General features: G+C 50.1%; 1 protein-coding gene across 1 annotated transcript; it reads left to right on the forward strand.

Moving 5' to 3' along the window:
* The first annotated feature begins 2462 nt into the window (after positions 1-2462).
* ARL5A (ADP ribosylation factor like GTPase 5A) lies at positions 2463-12502 on the forward strand. The gene is made up of 6 exons (XM_030241581.2): positions 2463-2753; positions 4532-4592; positions 6752-6899; positions 7857-7940; positions 9735-9886; positions 10526-12502. Exons 1-6 carry the CDS (start codon positions 2708-2710, stop codon positions 10572-10574), a joined length of 540 nt encoding a protein of 179 aa, XP_030097441.1. The 5' UTR covers positions 2463-2707; the 3' UTR covers positions 10575-12502.
* The last annotated feature ends 1388 nt before the right edge of the window (positions 12503-13890 follow it).

Below are 13890 nucleotides of genomic sequence, written 5' to 3' on the forward strand. Positions count from 1 at the left end.
AGCTGAGGGAGCTGGAAAACTCCTGAGGGAGCTGGGATGGGCTCAGCCTGGAGCAAAGGAGGATCCCCAGGGATCTTTTCCCTCTCTGGAATTCCCTGCCAGGAGGGCACAGCCAGGGGGGGTCGGGCTCTGCTCCCAGGGACAGGGACAGGAGCAGAGGGAACGGCCTCAGGCTGGCCCAGAGCAGCTCAGGGTGGATTTTGAGGCAATTCCTTCAGGAAAAGGTGCTCAGGTGGGGTCCCCATCCCTGCAGGGGTTTCAAAGTGGCCCTTGGGGACATGGGGTAGTGCTGGAAATGGTTGGACTCAGATACCTTGGAGGTCTTTTCCAACCTCAGCCATCCCATATTCTCTCCGTTTGGGTTTTTTCCTGCACAGAAGCATTTCCACGGTGAAATCCTTCTGTCGGCATTCGAAGCACTTGCCCAGCCCAGACTCCCTGACCCTGTCTCTGTTACAGCTGGAACAAAATGTACACGACCCGAAAAAGCCCTCCCAGACTTCCAGGAGAGAATTGCAGTACCCGGCCCGACAAATCCCTCCTGGAAGTCTGGAATCACATAAATAACATGAATTCCAGGAGGGAATTGCGAAGCTGTACCAGCCCTGCCCACTGGAATGCTTTCCTAGAAAGCTTCCAGCGGCACTGGGAAGCTCAGCTCAGCCCATAAAAACCAGCAGTACGATCCAGGTTCAACCAGGCTGCCCTAGGAATACACCCAAACAAACGACACGGGGGGAATCCGCAGAGTTTTTTATTTAAATAACCAGAATAAACGGTTTAATTGAACTTTGGTAGCTCTCCCACAGCTGTGCAGCCACCGAACCCTGCCCCGAGTCCCGGAGAGCTGAGAACAGAGAAGAACGCCGAGTGCTTCTGAAATTCCAAGCTGACGAGCGGCAGAAAGGGGGATAATTGCCAGCTAATGAATAATTAACGCCATTGCAGGCTGGATGCTGAACTTGTGGAATGTTTTACACCGGAGTGGAGGAGCTGTGGCACCGGGATGGACTGGCACAGTGGGCTATCAGGACATTTCTCTTCCTAAACTCTTCAGGGCCACGAATTCCTCTCCAGAGCAAAAGGAAACACACAAGTCTCTGGACACAGAAAAGTGGAGATTACTCTGGCCTTGCTGCTTTGGTTCCGGAGCAGCAGGGAAAATTAAATGCCAGAAGCTGCTGTGGGAATAAAAGCTGCTTGAAGGAAGGATGGAAATCCTCTGGAATAAGAAAGGAGATTTCATGTGTCATGCCAGGCTGGACATCGGGGCTTGGAGCAGCCTGGCACAGTGAAAGGTGTCCCTGCCATGGTAGGGGAAGGAGTTAGGTGTCAGGTGTTGGTTTTCTTAGTTTTTACAGAGATGGGGTAACTGAGAGGTTTTAAAAGGTTTTATTCTATTATTAGTTCCAATGAATAGTGAGATACGAGATGTAAAACTTATTCTATTCATTACCCACATCACAAATTATTACAGTCAGGGCCAGGACAAGCGAGAGCACAAATACCCCGTGTCTTGTCTCAGGCAGCAACACAGCTGTGTACAACCTAATTATTTGCCTGGGATTTCCAAATCCATGAGGATTTAAACTCACTGGAGGGTTTGGACAGAGAAATTTATCTCAGGGAAGAGAAGGCTCTTGGCAGATCTTAGAGCCCATTCCAGGGCCAAAAGTGCCCTTATGCAAACTCACCCGCAGCTACTGGGGAGCAACTTCACCCCCGTTATTCCCGAGTTTTCCTCAGAACACCAAATTTTAGTAGGGCAAAGTGAACGTGGTTTCTTCATAAACTGCAGCCAGGCTGGGAGAGCTGGGAATGTTCCACTGGAGAAGGGAAGGCTCAGAGCCAAGGACTGGGGACAAGGCATGGAGGGACAGGACACGGAGGAAAGGTTTAAACCTGAAGGGAGGGGGTGATATCGATGCGGTACCGGACAGAAATCCCTGGCTGTGAGAGCGGCGAGGCCCCGGCACGGTTGGCCGGGATCAGCTGTGAAACGGGAGGTGCCCGTGGCTGGGTCGGGATGGGCTGCGGGCCCCGCACAGGCACGGCGGGCACCGGCTGTGCGGGAGCCCGGCGCTCTCGGCCCGCATTGGCACGGCGGGCACCGGCTGTGCGGGAGCCCGGCGCTCTCGGCCCGCATTGGCACGGCGGGCACCGGCTGTGCGGGAGCCCGGCGCTCTCTGCCCGCATTGGCACGGCGGGCACCGGCTGTGCGGGAGCCCGGCGCTCTCGGCCCGCACTGGCACGGCGGGCACCGGCTGTGCGGGAGCCCGGCGCTCTCGGCCCGCATTGGCACGGCGGGCACCGGCTGTGGTGGAGCCCGGCGCTCTCGGCCCGCATTGGCACGGCGGGCACCGGCTGTGCGGGTGCCCGGCGCTCTGGGCGCGCTGAGGCGGTGCCGTGTAATGGCGGCCGCGGTGCCGCCCCCGCGCGTCAGCGTAGCGCGCCCGGCCCGGCCCGGCCCGGCCCGTCCGTGAGGCGGCCGCGGGCGCTGCTCCCCTCACGGTGCCGCCGTCGCTGCTCTGCCGCCCCGCTGCCGCTCCCGAGCCCTGTCCCGAGCCCCGTCCCGATCCCGCGGCGATGTCCGAGCGGCAGCGGCCCCGGCGCGGCCCCAGCCGGCACTCGGGGCGCTGCGCCGGGCCCTGAGCGCCCGCGGCCCCGCAGAGCCGCGGCCGGCGAGGCCCGGAGCGCCCGGCCGAGGATGGGGATCCTCTTCACCAGGATATGGAGGCTCTTCAACCACCAGGGTGAGGCCCGGGGGGATCCGGGAGGGACCCGCACCCGCTCCGCGGCGGCCGCACGGGCTCCTGGAAGTCGGGAGCTTTAACCTTTTTTTCCCCACCTTCTTTCAATTTCAATCCTTCTTTACTTCAATTACTGGAGTACTCATTTCCTGACAGCCGCCTGTTAAATCATTAACGTGTGCCAGCAGAGCACGGCCGTGGCGCGGCGGGTGGGTTCGTCCTGCTGTCGGCAGAGTGTGGGTTTAAGTGGCAATCCTCGATAAGTGGCTGTTTCGCGGAGTAAATGTTATTTATAGCTTCAGTTGTGGCTGCCCTGGATCCCTGGAAGTGTCCCAGGTCAGGTTGGACAGGGCTTGGAGCAGCCTGGAGTAGTGGAAGGTGTCCCTGCCCATGGCAGGGGGTGGCACTGGGTAATCCTTGGTTTCTCTTCCAACCCAAACCATTCCGGGGTTCTGGGATTTTTAACATCTGTCTCCTTACAGCAAGGTGTTCGTGAGAGTTGTAGCTTTAACTACAAAACACCTCCCGGTGCTCTTTCCGTGTTTCTGAAGTCCTTGGGATTTGCTTTAGAGTGGAGCTCAGTACTCTCACACCTGCTGGTTCAATGTCCCAGTTGTGTCCCCGTTAACGTGTAGTGCAAATACAGCAAAATATTTTTGTCTTGTAGCGTCCAGCCCCACCTCAGACCTTCTGTTCCAACTGATTTCCTAACATCCACTATGCTGGCAGCATCCCACTTGAAACAAAAGTTCCTAGTTATGTGGGGTCAGGTAAGCAGACACTTTTACAATATTGTGCAGTTGTGCAAAGTTATTAAAGCTGGAATTTGTCTTGGAGGGCATAACAGACAACTCTGCAAAACCACACAATATTGGTAAAATCAAACCCCAGAAAGTCCCACTTACCTGACCCCTGTCCCCTCCCTCTCCTGTGGGATAAATCAGTTTGCTGGCAGGGATTGATCTCAGTGTCTGAAGCTTGGGCATGTTTTAAATGTTTTTTGTTGCCCTTGGGGAACACGGGGAAGGAGGGGAGAAACCGTTCCCCTTCTCACCAAGCTTTTACCTGACTGCTCTGCTTGGTTGTGCAAGTGAAAATTGTGTAACAGAGCTGAGAGCTGGCTGTGCTCTCCCAAACTGGAAATCATCTGTTTGGATGTGCTTGACACCACCAGTTGTAGAGTTCCCAGCCACTTTTGTGATGTACAGGAGAGGAGGTGCTGGAGGGAAGCAAGAATTGATTGGGGCATTGAGCTCCAAAATGTCAGAGCTGGGTTGTGGAGCACCTGTCCAAGGGCAGACTGGGTGAATGTCTCCTGTGAAATGTTGGAGGGCACATCTGTGGCCCAGGAGGAAAGGGGGGCACAGGGGTCACACCAGCCTGGTTGGGTTTTACCCGTTCTCTGCAAAGACATCCAGAGACTGCCTGGGTGAAGGGAAAGTGGAGTTGAGAGCTGAAAAGTTGAAAGTGGAGTTGAGAGCTGTTGTGGCTGGGGGGATGCAGCGTGATCCAGGCTGCAAAACCCTGTAGGAGTTTGGGAGAGGATCCCAGCGTGACACTGGCAGTCAGAGATGGAAAACATCCTTCTGAGATCTCTCAGGAATGGTTCTGTGCAGGGGGAGAAGTTGCCAGTCCCTTCCCTGCCCACACAAACTTCCCGGGCTGGCCCACAAACACACCTGGAGCTGGGCACCGTTGGCTCAGGAAGCCAGTGGCAAACGTGGCCCTAGCCTTGATCCAGCCCCAGCAGCTGTGACTTACCAGTGCTGTTTTCATTGCAGAGCACAAGGTGATCATTGTGGGCCTGGACAATGCAGGGAAAACGACCATTCTGTACCAATTGTAAGTAGGAGCTGCGGGGATGCTGGCCTGGGGCATTTCCAGGTGTGCTATGTGGCCCTGGGTGCTTTCCCTCAGAGCTTTCCAGGTGGAAGAGGGTGGCTGGAGTTTGGGAAGGGCTCTGCTGGATGAATGAGGTTTTGTTCAGGGGGTTTGGATCACATCACCTGCTGTTACCACGCACTCCCAGCCACCCTTGGTGTCACGGCCTTAGCTCTCTGCCAGCCCCATAAAATACGATTGGAGTGGGTGCTGGCCACGGGACACTGTTGCAAAACTGATCCACACCACAGATTTGAACAGCAGACAGATCACTCTGTGAGTGGCAAAGCACCTCTGCCCGCCCTGACTTGTGTCCTCAGTGCTGAGATCAGTTTGTGGGATGGGATGAAGGAGGAAGGCAGGTCCAGCACAAACCCAGGACAACACCTCCGTGCTGTCCTGCACCTTCTGCCTTCACAGCAGCATTGATTTGTGTTTGCCTTGCGTTAACCTCGCTCCTGGTTCACATGGAGCTCAAATGAGTTTCATATCTCAGTTCCCCAGCTGCAGTTTGATAGAGGACACCAATCTGTCCACAGGCTTAGAAGCTGCTGGGTGGCACAAGCAGCTCAAGGTCTGTTTGTGCTGGGGACAGATTGGCCCTTTCCCACGTGCAGTGTGTGGCACTGAGGAGTGTTCCTGAGTCAGAAATAATTCCTGTTAAATGATGTGGCCATGCTGCTCCAAGCCCACATTTCAGATTGGCTTTCTGGAAGTGGTTGGGGTTTGTCACATTCCGACCTGCTTTGCCCTCCCCTAAACATTTCTGGCTGCTGGTGCCCTGCCACACTGCAGGGAGAGTGAAAGGTGAAGGTGATGGTGATTTATAGAGGGAGTGAGGGATGTTGAAAAGCACAAACAGAATGAAGGGTATTTCTTAAGACTGGAAACTGCTGCAGCTGAGGGCTGTCCTTGGTGGTTTTTAATCCACTTCCTCCATAAATGTCTCGCAGTTCTTCCCCTTATTTCTGCAGTTTCAGTGTTTTCTTTTCCCTCTCATGCAGATCTCTGTCTGTCTCCTTTTTCTTTGTACCCGCTTGGACTCCACAGGACTTTCCCAGTTCTCTTATTCTCCTGCCTTACTCCTCCCTGACTCTAGCCCATCTTTGCAGATCCCATTTTTCCTCTTGCAGACACTTCCTTTTCTCCCATTCTCATACTCAGCTCTCCTTGCCCTGGCCCAGGGTAACTGGGATAGTTTTTCAGAGCACTGCACCATCCCTTTATCTCCTTGGCTCTCTGTATCCTCTTCAGGAAATATCCCAGCACCATTACAAGTCTCAAATTGCTGTCACTGTAACTAAAAGCTCTGCTGGAACTTCAAAAAGGTTCATACAAAATGAAAAGCTATATCAAGATGATCAGAAGAAAAAATAATTAAGTTCTTTTGAGCACAGATGGTTTGCCTTGGAGCTACTGTTAATTTTTTTGCCTGTTACGGTAGAGTTTAAATAGTCTGAACTTTCAGAGCACCCAGAGCACACATTTGGTTATTTGATGTGAAACTGGTGTTCTTAGTGACAAAGTCACACTCAGTATCACTACACAGTGCATTTGAAATATTTAAAGGCTGTATTTGTCTCCAGAAAGTTGTGTATGGACTGTGCTGAGGGGAGAAGAGGAGGAAGCTGGGACATGAAGCATTGTGAAGAAAGTCTGGTTTTAGTGGCCTGCCCTGGAAGGAGAGCGGGATGGAGTGGGTGAAGTGTTTCTGGTGGAGCTGGAGGACGAGTTGTTGTTTTTCTGAAACCTTGGAAATCTTGTGGCTTAACCACATTCTTGAAGCAAAACAACTGCTCTGTCCCATGTGAGCCAAAATGGGCCTGGAGAAAGAAGAGCTGAGTGCTCCCAAAAGCTTCTGAAGCAAAAATGCTCTCAGCTCCATGGTTTAATTAATTATAACACATTTTGTTCACAAGTGCTCTCTCAGCTCTATAATTTGATTATTGCATAGTTCACTGAGTCCTTTTTAGTGCTGTTTTTATTTACTTTTTGCACCTTCCACCATCAGCCCTTGCCTTGGCTGCCCAGGGAGCGTTTGCTGAGGTTCCCTCCCTGGGGTGCAGTTCCAGGGGTGCCTCTGGGTGACTGTCCTGTCCCTTTCCCTGTTCCCTGTGCAGCTCCATGAACGAGGTGGTTCACACCTCTCCCACCATCGGCAGCAACGTGGAGGAGATCGTGGTGAACAACACGCGCTTCCTGATGTGGGACATCGGGGGGCAGGAGTCCCTGCGCTCCTCCTGGAACACCTACTACACCAACACCGAGGTGACAGCCCTGGCTCCCTGCCAGCCACCGGGGCTGCCACTGCCACGCTGCTCTCCTGCAGGGCTGGGCCTCTCACTTCTCTGCGAGCTGCACATCCCCCCTCGCTGTCTCCACGTTCACTCTCCCTGCAGTGGGTCCTCCAAAACCTGCCTGGCAGCCCCAGAGTTTCCCTCCAAAACCTTGGCAGCTCTGTCTCACAAGCTCCTGTCTTCACCAGCTTAAACAGCCCCAGGAGTTTTCAGAACTCTTCAGAAGTGCAGTTGCAGTACACACAAATATGTGTGTGTGTATATATATATATATGTAAATGTTATCAAGCACACAACCTCACAAAAATAATGCTTTAAATCAAGGTTTCCTATGTGTTATCAAATACAATTTAAATACAGTTATTTGTGTATTCCATAAATCACATTTTGTGTGGTTAAATACAATTATCACAATAATTGCCTTTGCTCTCCAGTTCATCCCTATGAGGTGCTGTGATTCCTTAAGGTTCTTTTCCAGCCTAAATGAAGCTGGGAGCGTGTTCTTGGAGTTCAGAGCTTCAGGACTTTTTGAATCCCATGCAAATACCTATTTGCATGTTAGTTCTTGACCTAGACAAAGAAAAATGACGCCCTTTGTTTTAAAGGCTGCAACAAATTATTTGAGGGATCTGTGTGGTGCCTCAGCTACACCAATCAAAGAACAAAACCAGATCAGGGATTACAGGGAATTTTCTTGCTTTCAGTATGAATTTTTCACTGAAAAATGGAGACCAGAGAGTAAAAAGTTGTGTCAGAGCTGCCTTGTCCCCAAAGCACAGCACAAGAGTGAATAAGCCCAGGCCTGTGGGATTACTGGGGCTGGAGGGAGGTTTGGGAGCAGGGATGGGGTCTGATAATCCAGCTGGATAATGGGCTGGGAGTGGGAACAGCAGGAGTTTCTCTGCCTAACAGCTCTCCCTTTTTGCAGTTTGTGATAGTTGTGGTGGACAGCACAGACAGAGAGAGAATTTCTGTGACTAAAGAAGAGCTGTATAAAATGTTAGCACACGAGGTGAGTGCACCGTGTCTTTAATATTTATTTTAATATTTATTTTAATTATCTGCCTGATACACGCCGAGGGAAGCAGATTTACACCCTGAACTGCCTTGTCCCTGCTGCCTGTGTTCTGTGAAACTCCCAGCAAAGCTGTTAATTACCACTGAATTACAGAAGTAGCCTGTCAGAGTGCTCCAGTGAAACTGCAGCTGGGACCTGTCAGGGACATCTGTGGGTTTTGTGCTTCAGTCTATGTTAATATCTGAATTAGAGCCTTTAAAACCCCATGGTTTCCTGCAATAATTTAATAATTATTTTTGGTATCTTCATGGTTGCCTGAGGTTTTAGAGCCTTCACAATGTGTGTTAGAGCACCCAGCTCTAAAACTGAAGGAACTTCAGCCCGTGGCTGCAGCAGCCACTGCTCTGTGGGTATTTGGAATTCTAGAGTGGAAATTGCTAAATTGTACAGACCCTCCTTAAACCTGAGCCCTGGGTCAGGTCTAAACCTGAGCTGAGCTGATGTAAAAGCCAGGCAGCATCTGTGGCATGACCTGAATGCAAACTGGATCAGGGTGTGTGAGCTAACACCAAGGTTCCAAATTTAAGTGTCAGAATAAAAAAAATGCATAAAAATGATGGAATTATAGCCTAAAATATTCCATCTATATTTAACCTACAGCCACGGTTTGGGTGCCTGCAGGAAGGGCACAGCCTGCCTATGGATTTCCTTTGAGGAAAAACAAGGGCTTTGCAGAGGATCTTTCAAGTTTTGATTTTTTTTTTGTGGTTTTTGTTTTGTTTTGGTTTTTTTTTTTTGTTTGTTTGTTTGTTTGGTTTTTTGTTTTGTTTTTTTTTTTTTTTTTTTTAATTTTTGATGTTTAAGTTGTTTTTAATAGCGTAAATTCTAGAAGAGCAGGTCAGGCTGTGGGGTGTTAAATGTGGCACGGGGGTTTGGTGCTGCTGTCCAGGATTGGGATTTCAGACCTGGACTCCTCAGGCTGTTGCAAAAAGCTGCATCTTCTGTTTCCTGCTCTCTCAATGAAGATGAAGTTGTTAACGAGCTGATTTTGCCGCAGGGAAGGCCTGGAATTCCAGGCAGAGTGGAGCCGATTTGGGAGCAGTGAATGTGCCCTTTGTGTCCCAGCAGGATGTTCCCAGGCTCGCTCTCCAGACGTGGCTGTGACGCTGGGAGAGAGCAGCAATGAAAGTCAAATATTGATTTTAAATCGCTTTTCTTTGCTCCTTGAAAACCCTTTCTTTCTCCTAGCCGGTTCCATGGAGTTGCTGTTAAGGCAAAATTGAGTTGTCCAGCTCAGTTCCAGCTATTTTCTGGAGCAGCTGATTATTTGGGAATTAATTTGGCTGCTTGCAAACAGGAGTGTGCCTGATAGGCAGCTCAGTGCTTGAGCTGGCCTGGCTTCCTGGGAACACCTTTTTGCTTTCCAAGGGAAAGATTTCCAATAATATACCCATGCCTTCATGTAATTCCAGGCAATTTGAGGTAAAATAAGCTTATCTCTGGAGTCACTGTTCCAAATTGTCAGTGCTGCTCAGGTGCAGGGGTGCACAGGGCTCTGATCCTCACGGAGCACAGCAAAACGTTGTGCTGAGATTTTTACTCCTCATCCATGGTAAGAATTGGCTGTTTGGTGAGCTGGATCAGGGGATTTCCTGCAGCTCCTGCCAGCCTGCAGCACTTTGCTCTGGAGCATTGTTGGCTGGGGCTCTGGCTCCCTGCTTTGGTGTCCCCTCCTCTGCCTCCAGGGGCTGCTCTGCTCTGTCATGACCTCCTCTCCTTTCTCCCCAGGACTTGAAGAAAGCAGGGCTGCTGATCTTTGCTAACAAGCAGGATGTGAAGGAGTGCATGACAGTAGCTGAGATCTCCCAGTTCCTGAAGCTGACTTCAATTAAGGATCACCAGTGGCACATTCAGGCCTGCTGTGCTCTCACTGGAGAGGGGTAAGAGGGATTTGTGCCCACAGGAGGGGAAGTTGGAATTACTCTGGGGGTTGTATTGTGGTATTTGGGTTTAACACACATTCCTCCATAATCCCAAAATCCCAGAATGTATTGGGTTGGAAAGGACTTTAAAATCATCCCATCCCAGCCCTGCCTTGGAAGGGATTCCTTCCACTGTCCCAGGTTACTCTAAGCCCTGTCCAGCCTGGCCTGGGACACTGCCAGGGATCCAGGGGCAGCCACAGCTTCTCTGGGCACCTGTGCCAGGGCATCACAGCTTCATAATCTTGATGCTTACGAGATTTTTGGCCTCAGAACACCAAATCCACATCAAATCCATGATGTCATCTCACAGAGATAAGACTTGATATGATATGGGCTTAATGAGGGTGGGATGAGGTGGGGGCAAACTGAAATGTGGTTTATTAAGAATGATCCTAATTAGAGAGAACTTCATGTCTTGAAGATCTGGGATGTGAATTCTCTGGCCATAGATGATATAATGATCTGGGAAGTGCCATACAGGAAGTGAAGAGTTTCCAGAAATGATTCAGAGTTCTTGGGAAGAATTTCAATTGTTGCTGTGAGTTATCTTTGGAGTCCCGAGCATTCCCTCAATGTTGTCTCTTGTGTCCCCAGGCTGTGCCAAGGACTGGAGTGGATGATGTCCCGCCTGAAGATCAGATGATTTTTAATGACCTCTTTGCACAGACATTGCTGCAGCAGAGCTGTTCCAGTGGCAGATTGGTGGGGTGGATGTATTTATACTGAACTGTATTTTCTACATAGCTGCACACACACACACACACACACACACACACACACACACACACGGACAGGAGCTGGGAGCAGGCACAGGAGCAGAGCAGCCCTTGGGGGGCTCCAGGTTGGTTTGGGCTCCTCGGAGGACGCGCTCAGAGCTGTGACCAACCTTCTTTTCAAGCTGCCCCTTGGATCAGTGCCACCTCGGGCCTGGGGAGGATGGAGCAAGAGGAAGGAGCTTTTAATGTAGAGTTTTCTGATCCCATTGTAGCTCTCTCCAGTGGGAGGTGTTGGCTTCATTATCCCAGGAAATCAGCGAGCGAATCACTGGCGTAGGTATCGACTCGGCAGTGTTTCTGAGGTGGCCGACGTTACAAATGCAGAACTCTTTTCCTGTATGTGTACTGTACATATTTGTGTATATTTATACCTCAATCCTAGGTTATTGCAATCTGCTCAGACCAGTGTAAAGCTGAATCAGTATGTTGGCAGTAGTGCTAATCCGTGACACGGCCACGTCCCCGTGTCTCCCGTCCCTCCGTGTCCGTACGGCTGTAACGTCAGTCACACCTTGGCTCTCCACAGCCTGATCAACAAACTCTCTCTTCAGCCCATTGCTTGTTTTCCACATGATTTTTGGATTAGGGGGGAGGCTCGAATGGATTGAGGCACATGGATTGAGCTTCGAATTCCAGGGTTGGCAAACAGAACAAATTTGCCAAAGAGTTTCAGATGAAAAGGGTTTTCCTCTTTTATTGTGGTCATCATAGGATTGGGTGATGCTGCAGGTCCTGTCCACTGCTTTCCTTCTCTGCTCTGCTGGTTGATTCAGGTCTGGCAGAAATACCTTTGGCTGTCAAAAAGGGAAAAGTATCTTTTTTTTTCTTAACCAAAGAAGAGGCACAAAAGTATGTTAGAAAGTGTCACTGGAATGGTACAAGTCTAAGGAGGTGTTTTTCAGAGGAAAAACTCTCTTTGCTACATAAAATGTGCAGATACTAAAATGTGCAGATGTATCAATATGCAGTGGAGGGGACTGGATGGGGACAAAGCAGATGACACTACTTGAAAAGCTCCAGGTGACCCACACGAGTTCCAGGGCAGAACTTCTTGAAAGCAGAGCCCCCTTGCATGGTCCCCAGGCAGTGTGAGAACACTAGGATCACCTTTCCCTGCTGCAGCTCCTGTTGGGATGGCTGTCCCAGGCAGAAGGGGGTCAGAATTCCCACTTTGGAGGATCCAGGCAGTTGGGAAGGCAGTGGGGTGGTTGGAAATGCCAGGCTCTTCTGTGGGAGATGCATTGGGAGTTCAGCAAAATGAAACAAAACTGTGTTTAAAATGTTCTTCCCTTTCTCAGCCCCCGTGTCTGGTAAGGATGGAAAAGGCATTTTAAAGACATTTTAAAGCTTAGTTTGACTTTTTAAGGTGCTTCTCTTTGGTTCTGGGATAATCTGGTCAGCTCCTGCCCACCTGCCTCCCTGGGAGCATGGGAATCCTGGGGGAAGGAGGGGAGGCAATCTCTAGGTCTGTATTTAACAAAGGCAGGTAAAGAATTTAACTTTTTAATCTATTTTTGGTATCTCCAACGCTCCCTGGCTGGGGGGATCTGCTGTCTTTGTTAAACATTAAGGTGTACATGCATATATCTCTAGTGCATGCACATAGATCTTGGTATTTAACTGGTGTATTGCAAAATGTATCAATGTTTGAAGAATTAACAATTTCATGCAAAGACTCTCTCAGTTTCTCTGACAGTATCTACAAGCAACGAGCTCTGTGCACACTTGCATATGAAATGGAATTGTACATTTTCTAGTCTAAAAAAAGAAAAAGCAGACTTGCTTCTAAACCCAAGTGTTTGGTTTTTGAGTCTTATGTCTTCCCTGGGCTGAATCCGCACAGGCTGGGTGAGCTGGGGGCTGCTTGGTAAGAAAAGGAGCTGTTGCTGTTGGTGGTAGAGCAGTGTTGGGGTTTCTGCTGCTGGGTTGTGCATTTGCAGGAGCTCTGTCAGGTGATGCAGGTGTGCTGGTTGCTGCAGGTGTGGGTTGTGTTACAAGCAGATACTCTGTGTTTACACATCACTTAGGCTGGTTTTACTCTTTCCCTCCCCGTGCCACTTCCCTTGCTGTGGCCTCTGAGGTTCACCTTGTCTTGGTTTCCCCAGTGACCACAGAGCCCAGCAGGGCCTGGGAGCGAGTGCACACCTCAGCACTGGCTGCCAGACAGGGTTCTCTGTGCCCTGAGGGGTTTAGAATGCCAACATTCAACTGTTCTCTGAGTGTTGGTCAGTGAACCACCCAGTGTTAACCTGACTGCAAGCATCTCATGGGTCCCTGTGAGCTTGCTGTGCATTTTGTGTTCTTCAGAGCAAATGTAGCCAGAATTCAGTGGTGGCTGATGTTTCCTGACACATTGTGGCGCTGTCCAGGGCTTTTGGGCATTAAATGCTGATTTTCATTCTGTGGGGATGGTGGGGTCTGTCAGCAGAGGTGACAATTCCAGACTCACCTGGAATGGTTGCTGTGATCAATTCCAGACTCACCTGGAGTGGTTGCTGTCTCAATTCCAGACTCTGTGATCATTTCCAGACTCTCACCTGGAATATTTGCTGTGATGGTGCTTTGAAGTGCACGTGTGTGAACTCAGAAATGTTCTAAATTTAGTCACTGAGAAGAGCAGCCAAACTTTTGATCTCTCACCCCCTTTGTGTTCTGTGTGAGTGCTCCTTGTTGAAAGCTTTTTTCTTTTCCCTGGAGGGGAATTCCCATTTTTCTCCCAGCTCTGTCCCTAGACAATGCAGGGAGCTTTGCATCAGTGCTGCTCCCACTGGGGGATTGCTGGGCAGGGGTTCCTCACCCTGGCTGTCCCCTTGGGCTGTGATGCTGTTTCACCCTCGGGGTTCTGCTGCCTTGGCTTCCAGCTGAAGCTCAAGCTTTGCCTTTGTTCTCCATGAAATTCATTCTTAGCAAAAGGGAGGGGCCTTAAAAATGGTTATTGAAGTAATGCTGCAAAATGGCATTTTAGTAGCAAAAAAGAAAAAGGTATTTCAATAATCTGATACTTCAGCTGTTTCTTTTGGTTCAGAAGATCATCAGTTTGGTAAATCATCTCTGGAATATGCTGCTTCTGGCATCTGGGAATTACACAGGTCTTTAATTGTGAGGAGAGGTGGAAAATGAACTTGGGGAATGTGAACAGCTTCATTTTTTAACATCTTTTCTTTTTGGGAGGCTGAGCAGCTG

Source organism: Serinus canaria, chromosome 7 (assembly GCF_022539315.1).
Source record: "Serinus canaria isolate serCan28SL12 chromosome 7, serCan2020, whole genome shotgun sequence".
Taxonomy (NCBI): domain Eukaryota; kingdom Metazoa; phylum Chordata; class Aves; order Passeriformes; family Fringillidae; genus Serinus; species Serinus canaria.

Excerpts from the sequence above, each read along its gene's own strand:
- ARL5A (XM_030241581.2), top strand. The coding sequence starts at position 2,708 with ATGGGGATCCTCTTCACCAGGATATGGAGGCTCTTCAACCACCAGG. Across the intron at positions 2,754-4,531 it reads GAGGCTCTTCAACCACCAGG|AGCACAAGGTGATCATTGTG; the intron begins GTGAGGCCCGGG and ends TTTTCATTGCAG. Across the intron at positions 6,900-7,856 it reads CCTACTACACCAACACCGAG|TTTGTGATAGTTGTGGTGGA; the intron begins GTGACAGCCCTG and ends CCCTTTTTGCAG.